Source organism: Triticum dicoccoides, chromosome 7A (genome assembly GCF_002162155.2).
Source record: "Triticum dicoccoides isolate Atlit2015 ecotype Zavitan chromosome 7A, WEW_v2.0, whole genome shotgun sequence".
In the NCBI taxonomy this organism is placed as follows: Eukaryota; Viridiplantae; Streptophyta; class Magnoliopsida; order Poales; family Poaceae; genus Triticum; species Triticum dicoccoides.
In genome coordinates this window covers 214,302,077-214,311,536 of record NC_041392.1, presented here as the reverse complement: position 1 = coordinate 214,311,536, position 9,460 = coordinate 214,302,077, and the positions used below count along the sequence as shown (strand labels likewise).

Genomic DNA, 9,460 nt, shown 5'->3' with positions numbered 1-9,460 from the left:
TGGAAGTGTAGATCTAGGCCTTCTCAACCAATCCCTAAAGGATCAACAAGTTTGATTGGCTAGGGAGAAAGATCGGGCGAAAATGGAGCTTGGAGCAACAATGAAGCTTAGGGGTGGAAGAGGTGGTCAACTCGGAAAAGAAGACCCCCCTTATATAGTAAGGGGACAAATCCAACCGTTATTCACCAACTCAGACTGTGTAGCACGGTACTACTGCGTCGGGGACGCGGTACTACCGCAAGGGCACACGGTACTACCGCAGGACCCCGCGGTACTACCGCCCGAGCAGCAGAAACCAGAACAACCCAGATGCGTTGAAGCAGAGGGCGGTAGAACCGCTGGCGCGGTACTACCGCTCCCCCTTGCGGTACTACCGCAAGGCAGGGATATTCCAGATTTTGGGAAGGTACAAACATATAAAAAATACATCCGTGGCAACTTCCGCTGAGTTGGGATCCATGCAAAAATCCGACACGGTAGTACTGCAAACCAGGAGCGGTACTACCGCGCGGGGTGCGGATGTAAAAAATTATATCTGCTCCTACTACCGCGCAAGCTACTGAGCCTGGCCAGAGCGCATGGTACTACCGCGTAGGGCGCGAATGTAAAAAATTACATCCGCCCTTACTACCGCAGTAGCAGCAGCGCCTAGCCTGAGGCCACAGTACTACCGCTCCAAGGAAGCGGTACTACCGTGGGCACTTGCGGTACTACCGCGCCAGAGGCCGGTACTACCGCAAGGGCCTGCGGTACTACCGCTCCTAGGAGCGGTACTACCGCATGCCCCAGTTCAGCAATCAAGACATTTTGCATAAACAAGAAAAGATGGAGGATGCTCCAAAGTGCCAAAGGAAAGGCGGTGCAAAGGAATAGACGCGTATGTGATGATTCCATCCAAACCTTTTCAAAGCGGACCCCCTCTTAATAGTACGGCTTTCCTACGACTCTAATCCACCGAAAAGAAACGTAGAGAAACGCCGTATTCAATAGTCTTCGAGGGACACCAAATCGTCTTGTGCCTAGTGATGAAATGTCTGAAATACTCAATGCACACGATTAGTCCGCAAAAGTATTGTCATCAATCACCAAAACAACTAAGGGATAAATATGCCCTTACAACTGCAACAAAAGACTATTTCAAAAGTCTACATTTAATATAGTCTATTAGGCCTTGTACAATGGGAGATGTTTAAAGGGGTGCTTAAAAAAATAAATCGAAATTTTCTGAAGCACCGGTGCCTATTTCTACAGAAGAGATGCTTACTTAAGTGTCTACCCCGTACAAATAAGCATCGGTGCTTAAAAAAAGTTTGATTTATTTATCTAACCACCTTCTCTAAGCACCTCCCATTGCACAGGGCCTTAGGCCGCCTTCCTTGCGAGTCACGACTCCTCGTCTAATCACACCTTTTCCCCTGTACTCGCGGCCTCGTCTATCTCCACTTCACTGCACTTTTCCTTATTTATTTTCTCAGAAGACCACTATATTCTGCCTCTCCGTTCTGTTCTTGCCGTGTTCTATTTTTCCGCTCTGCTGTACATGGCGTCGGTTGCAGGTGAGGGGAGGAGCCGGGTGCTGGTGATAGGCGGCACGGGCTACATAGGCCGCTTCATCGTCGCCGCCAGCGCACGCGAGGGCCACCCCACCGCCGTCCTCGTCCGCGACGCCGCGCCCGCCGACCCAGCCAAGGCCGCCGTCCTCCAGGGATTCCGCGATGCCGGCGTCACCATCGTCAAGGTCAGCAGCCGTCGTACTCTTCTTATCCAGATCCTTGCTCTGTTTTTATCTCTCTTTTTATGAAAGTTAGTGGGTCCAACTTCTATCTAAGGATGGTGCCATTTTGGGTAAAAATGATAGCAGAAACAGTGATAAGAAATTCTCTGGATTGCTTCATGGCGGCTTTCTTTTTTCTTCTTGTCCCTTGTGGCGGTGCGCGAGTGCTAAACAAAGCAGCGAACTTGGTTTCTGTTGTGGCATATCTATGAACAAGACAGAAATGAGAGTAATGGAAAGGGGATTAGCCCGGTTAAAATAGATAAATTCAGCAAGACAAAAATCAAGGAAATTCGAGGTTTCAGACGAAAAAACAAAATCTTAGAAATATGCTAGAGCAAGGAGCCCTTCCATTCTGTTCGATTCAATCGATCAAATAAACAGTCATGTAAGATGACTTAAAGAACACCCTCTAAAAAAAGGACTTAAAGAAAGTAAAGATTAGGTGATTTGCTTGGATTATGTACAGAATTTATCTTTATCAAATCTGCTAGGCTTTTTAAGATTCTTCAGTGTTCAAGCCCCAATTTGCTGGGGACAAAAGGTATATGTTGTAACACAGTCGTTGTTCTGTTTGATAAAATACTGAAATGTGTTCACAAGGAGGTGGCAAGTCAACAATCTTTCGTGCCATTCAGGACTAAACTATCATGTTGGCAAGGATGATAGCCATCCCTGATTGTGTCGTTACCCCGTGTTGATTACTAAAATAATGACCTCAAGATATAAGTTTGATTGGATGGTGATGTATAACTGTTACATTACTGTTGGATCATTAGGGTGATATGTATGATCATGAGAGCCTGGTGACAGCCATTAAATCAGCAGATGTTGTGATCTCGGCCGTGGGTTATCAACAGCTACCGGATCAAACTCTCATTATCTCGGCAATTAAGGAAGTTGGGCATGTAAAGGTAATTTCCAAAGTCCCAATCATCAATATCAAATTGTTATGTGTGCACACCTTATGGCTTACTGTGAATACTTTAGCTGATAATATAGTTCGAAAATTCTTTGTTATTGATGGTTATGCAATAAATGATGGGCTGTAAATTGCAACGAACTGTGCACCCTAAACTCTTATGTGAAACAATTTGTGAATTGCATTTTCTTCAAGTATTCGTATTTTGCTGATGAGAACACTAGTCATTTTGGTACTAAGAAACTGGTTTGACAACTTAGGCTGTTCCCTGCCTTCCACAACATGGTGGACAAAAAAATCATTCAGATGGACGGGAATTAGTTGTGGTTATTTTGTTCAAAACATGTTGAATGTGCCCCTTTTCATATCTGATAGACTGATACCATGCATTCCTCGTGTCATTATTATTTTTCTACAGCAGTTCTTACTGAACTCTGATATTGATGAGCTTCTTGCAGAGATTCTTCCCATCAGAGTATGGTAATGATGTGGATCGTAACCATGCAGTTGAACCTGCAAAGACAGTATTCGGTGGGAAAGCTCGTATAAGGCGTGCCATTGAGGCTGAGGGGATTCCCTACACATATGTCTCTTCCAACTTCTTTGCTGGTCGTTTCTTGCGAAGCCTTGCGCAGATTGGGGTCACGGAGCCTCCAACCGAGAAGGTTCTCATTATGGGTGATGGAAATGTAAAAGGTAGATCTGATCAAGATGCCCTTAATATGATTGTACAGTTCTACGATATGAGAAATTAATCTCTATTTTGAGAACGGAATTTAAATCAAACAAGGACTGGGATTATGGCTGCACTCTTATGTGTGTATTTTCGACAATAGGAATCTTTGCGGCGGAAGAAGACGTGGGAACCTACACTATTAAAGCTGTAGATGATCCAAGGACCCTGAACAAAATCCTATATCTGAGGCCACCAAGTAACACTTTGTCCCATAATGAGCTTGTCTCACTCTGGGAGAAGAAACTTGGTAAGACACTTGAGAGGGTGTACCTCCCAGAGGACGAACTCCTGAAGAAGATTCGAGGTCAGAGTAAAAGCCTTGTTTTACTCTTATAATGTTGTAGTTGCCGTCTATACTTATCTTTTGTACTGATTTTGCTCTCTCGGGTATGTTTCAGAGTCATCAGCGCCGCTGAATGTAGCACTGGCAATCAGCCACTCTGTCTGGTTGAAGGGGGACCACACTAACTTTGAGATCGACCCATCATTTGGAGTTGAAGCCACTCAGCTTTACCCTGATGTGCCTTACATTACCGTGGATGAATACCTAAATAGGTTCCTTTAAACTCCTAAATCCTATCGTCGCCAATATTCATATACTTTGAATAAATGTTGGAGGTTATGTATTTTTACTAGAATGGCACGTGAATTACGTAATCAGAGTGTGAGACCTCAATCATGTGAGGAATGCATCTTGCATTCCCTTGAGCTTAGAATATATAAACTGAGGTTGTATAAATTTGGAAATTTTAGCTTGATGGAACATGATACCGTATGTAACAGCCCGGGGGTTTACGCCAAGTTAGAAATTGTTTGTTATTTAATTTTTGCATCATAAGCATTACTGCATTAACTTCGCCATTTTGTTAAATGATGAATAAGTGTCACACGCCAAAAATCTGAATTGAGATTTTTTTTACTCTGTTCTGCCTTTTTTGGGGGGATCTATTTGAAACCTACTTGGATTTTGGTATGAGATGAAACTTGAGTTTGTCATGGTTGATCCTACATCCAGGGAATATTGTTGCCCATATTCCAATGCCTGGAATTCATCAAATCTTTATTCCTTCTTTATTAAAACCTAATTTTCATATTTGGGAATGATTATTTTCTTCCTAGCATTACAAAGGAGCTACCATTTCTAGACATGAGATGATTCCACCAAAATTCTTAGACACTCACTGAGACTTGCAAAGTCCCAATATATAAATATATTGGCCAACCTTGATCAATATATTTCATTTTTTAAATTCTTTTATTTCCTGCCCTTCTTGGGGGGGAAATTTATAAACCATATTTATGGCCCTGTCAAAATTTTCATAATTCAGTATAGCATTTTTATACCAATGTTGATCTTTGGTAAAGGTTTCAGCCCCAAGATCATCCTATGAAATACCCTTCCTTTATAACCTTCCAAATTAGCCAAAACACACCTTTGTACTAGAGCTTATATTTCTAGACCAGATCAAACACCCATGGTACTGGTAGAAAAACAGGCTTCCGTCCAGCCCCATTAGTCGCGAAACTGTAGGAACCGCGACTAATGAAGTCTTTAGTCGCGGTTCGGCAGACGAACCGCGACCAAAGGCCTGGGCCCAGGGCGCTCGGTGGCCAGCTGGTGCACGTGAGGGGCTTTAGTCGCGGTTGGCCAGGCCAACCGCGACTAAAGGTGCCCAAAGGCCTTTAGTCGCAATTGGCCAGGCCAACCGCGACTAAAGCTCCTCCCCTATATATACCAGTTCAGCGCACTCACTTAGCCATTTGGTGCCACTTCTCTTCACAAGGGGGTGTAGGTTTGCTTTTGGTTCCTCTTATGCACACAAGGTGTTTGATGAAATGCCCAACAGCGTGAAACAAACATGATATGAAGTGTTGGAGCCACTCTTGAGGTTCCTCCTCGATCGCGGTTAGCAACTTGAACCTTTCATGCATGTGTGTCATTGATAAAATATGCATGTGTGTTGTTCATTGTTTAATTTCTATTGTTTATAGCTAGTTAGTTTAACAAATGCATGATGGTTAATTATATATTTTATATTATAATAATGCAGATGAATCGACAATGGATGTACGGTAACCGACTCTCCCGCGAGTTCACTACGGGTTTGAAAGATTTCCTCGTAGTGGCTAATGCGAACAAGCAGAAGGGTTTTGTTATCTGTCCATGTGTTGACTGTAAGAATCATAAGGGTTACTCTTCCTCAAGAGAAGTTCACCTGCACCTGCTTCGGCACGGTTTCATGCCAAGCTATAATTGTTGGACCAAGCATGGAGAAAGAGGGGTTATAATGGAAGAAGATGAAGAAGGGGATGATTTCATCGATGAAAGCTATCTTGCTCATTTCGGTGATACTTTCATGGAGGATGCTGAAGGTGAAGGGGAAGGTGAAGGGGAAGGTGAAGGTGAAGGTGAAGAAGAGGCACGTGATGAGACCGTTGATGATCTTGGTCGGACCATTGCTGATGCACGGAGACGCTGCGAAACTGAAAAGGAGAGGGAGAATTTGGATCGCATGTTAGAGGATCACAGAAAGTCGTTGTACCCCGGATGCGATGATGGTCTGAAAAAGCTGGGCTGCACACTGGATTTGCTGAAATGGAAGGCACAGGCAGGTGTAGCTGACTCGGCATTTGAAAACTTGCTGAAAATGTTGAAGAATATGTTTCCAAAGAATAACGAGTTGCCCGCCAGTACGTACGAAGCAAAGAAGGTTGTCTGCCCTCTAGGTTTAGAGGTTCTGAAGATACATGCATGCATCAACGACTGCATCCTCTACCGCGGTGAATACGAGAATTTGAATGAATGCCCGGTATGCACTGCATTGCGTTATAAGATCAGAGGCGATGACCCTGGTGACGATGTTGAGGGCGAGAAACCCAGGAAGAGGGTTCCCGCCAAGGTGATGTGGTATGCTCCTATAATACCACGGTTGAAACGTCTGTTCAGGAACAAAGAGCATGCCAAGTTGTTGCGATGGCACAAAGAGGACCGTAAGTCGGACGGGGAGTTGAGACACACTGCAGATGGAACGCAATGGAGAAAGATCGACAGAGAGTTCAAAGATTTTGCAGCTGACGCAAGGAACATAAGATTTGGTCTAAGTACAGATGGCATGAATCCTTTTGGCGAGCAGAGCTCCAGCCATAGCACCTGGCCCGTGACTCTATGCATCTACAACCTTCCTCCTTGGTTGTGCATGAAGCGGAAGTTCATTATGATGCCAGTGCTCATCCAAGGTCCGAAGCAACCCGGCAACGACATCGATGTGTACCTAAGGCCATTAGTTGATGAATTTTTACAGCTGTGGGGCAGACCTGGTGTCCGTGTGTGGGATGAGCACAAAAAAGAGGAATTTAACCTACGAGCGTTGCTTTTCGTAACCATCAACGATTGGCCTGCTCTTAGTAACCTTTCGGGACTGTCAAATAAGGGATACAATGCATGCACGCACTGCTTACATGAGACTGAAAGTGTACATTTGCCAAATTGTAAGAAGAACGTGTACCTTGGGCATCATCGATTTCTTCCGAAAATTCATCCAGTAAGAAAGAAAGGCAAGCATTACAACGGCAAGGCAGATCACCGGCCGAAGCCTGCGGAACGCACTGGTGCTGAGGTATTTGATATGGTCAAGGATTTGGAAGTCATCTTTGGAAAGGGTCCTGGCGGACAATCAGTTCCGAAGGGAGCTGACGGGCACGCAGCCATGTGGAAGAAGAAATCTATATTCTGGGAGCTAGAATATTGGAAAGTCCTAGAAGTCCGCTCTGCAATCGACGTGATGCACGTTACGAAGAATACTTGCGTGAACCTCCTAAGCTTCTTGGGCGTGTATGGGAAGACAAATGATACAAAGGAAGCACGGCAGGACCAGCAACGTTTGAAAGACCCTGATGACCGGCATCCGGAATGGTTTCAAGGTCGTGCCAGCTACGCTCTGACCAAAGAAGAGAAGGTCATCTTTTTTGAATGCCTGAGCAGTATGAAGGTCCCGTCTGGATTCTCGTCCAATATAAAGGGAATAATAAACATGGCGGAGAAAAAGTTCCAAAACCTGAAGTCTCACGACTGCCACGTGATTATGACGTAATTGCTTCCGATTGCTTTGAGGGGGCTCCTGCCGGAAAATGTTCGAGTAGCCATTGTGAAGCTATGTGCATTCCTCAATGCAATCTCTCAGAAGGTAATCAATCCAGAAGATCTACCACGGTTACAGAACGATGTGATCCAATGTCTTGTCAGTTTCGAGTTGGTGTTCCCGCCATCCTTCTTCAATATTATGACGCACCTCTTGGTTCACCTAGTCGAAGAGATTTTCATTCTCGGTCCTGTATTTCTACACAATATGTTCCCCTTCGAGAGGTTCATGGGAGTATTAAAGAAATATGTTCGTAACTGTGCTAGGCTAGAAGGAAGCATCGCCAAGGGCTATGGAAATGAGGAGGTAATTGAGTTTTGTGTTGACTTTGTTCCTGACCTTAAGTCGATTGGTCTTCCTCGATCGCGGCACGAGGGGAGACTAAGTGGAAAAGGCACGATCGGAAGGAAATCAACGATATGTATGGACGGCCATTCTCTGACTGAAGCACACCACACTGTACTGACCAATTCCAGCTTGGTGGCTCCGTACTTTGAGAAACACAAGAATATTTTACGCTCGGACAACCCGGGGAAGCCTGAATCCTGGATTAGGAAGGCCCACATGGAGACTTTCGGCAGTTGGTTGAGAAAACATTTAATGAATGACAATGATGTTGTAGATCAGCTGTACATGTTGGCCAAGACACCATCTTCGACTATAACGACTTTCCAAGGGTACGAGATAAATGGGAATACATTTTACACGATCGCCCAAGATAAAAAGAGCACCAACCAAAACAGTGGTGTCCGCTTTGATGCAGCAACCGAGAATGGGCAAAAGGTCACATATTATGGTTACATAGAGGAGATATGGGAACTTGACTATGGACCCTCCTTTAAGGTCCCTTTGTTCCGGTGCAAATGGTTCAAGCTAACAGGAGGTGGGGTAAAGGTGGACCAGCAATACGGAATGACAATGGTGGATTTCAACAATCTTGGTTACCTTGACGAACCATTCGTCCTAGCGAAAGATGTCGCTCAGGTTTTCTATGTGAAGGACATGAGTAGCAAACCGAGGAAACGAAAAGATAAGAAAACGATCAGTACATCATGCGATGATCCAAAGCGCCACATTGTTCTTTCAGGGAAAAGAAACATCGTGGGAGTGGAGGACAAGACAGACATGTTAGAAGATTATAATATGTTTGCTGAAATTCCACCCTTCAAAGTGAACACCGACCCAAGCATTAAGTTAAATGATGAGGATGCTCCATGGATACGGCACAATCGTAAGCAAGCAGGGACACAAGGGAAGAAATGATGTGTAATAATTTATTGTACCAAACTTTGTTGAATGGATCATGTGAATTATATTATTTTGAATTGAATTAGTTCTATTTTTCTGAATTTTTTGATATATTATTTGTATTTTTAACATATTGAATTGAATTAGTTCTATTTTTCTGAATTTTTTGATATATTATTTGTATTTTTAACATATTGAATTGAATTAGTTTTATTTTTCTGAATTTTTTGATATATTATTTGTATTTTTAAGATTTTGAATTGAATTAGTTTTATTTTTCTTAATTTTTTGATATATTATTTGTATTTTTAAGATTTTGAATTGAATTAGTTTTATTTTTCTTAATTTTTTGATATATTATTTGTATTTTTAAGATTTTGAATTGAATTAGTTTTATTTTTCTTAATTTTTTGATATATTATTTGTATTTTTAAGATTTTGAAAAAGAAAAAGTATTTGGAAAATACCTTTAGTCGCGGTTGGCCTGCCCAACCGCGACTAAAGGTCGTTGCGCGCGGGAACGAAAAACCCGCCAAAAACCCCTTTAGTCGCGGGTCGCCTCCCCAACCGCGACTAAAGGTCACCCTTTAGTCGCGGGTCGCCTCCCCAACCGCGACTAAAGGGTGCCCTTTAGTCGCGGG

General features: G+C 43.5%; 1 protein-coding gene across 1 annotated transcript; it reads left to right on the top strand.

Annotated features, from left to right (window-relative positions):
• Positions 1–1,471: 1,471 nt before the first annotated feature.
• On the top strand, positions 1,472–4,256 carry LOC119329379 (phenylcoumaran benzylic ether reductase Pyrc5-like). The gene is made up of 5 exons (XM_037602416.1): positions 1,472–1,738; positions 2,554–2,688; positions 3,155–3,392; positions 3,533–3,736; positions 3,831–4,256. Exons 1-5 carry the CDS (start codon positions 1,541–1,543, stop codon positions 3,995–3,997), a joined length of 942 nt encoding a protein of 313 aa, XP_037458313.1. The 5' UTR covers positions 1,472–1,540; the 3' UTR covers positions 3,998–4,256.
• Positions 4,257–9,460: the final 5,204 nt, after the last annotated feature.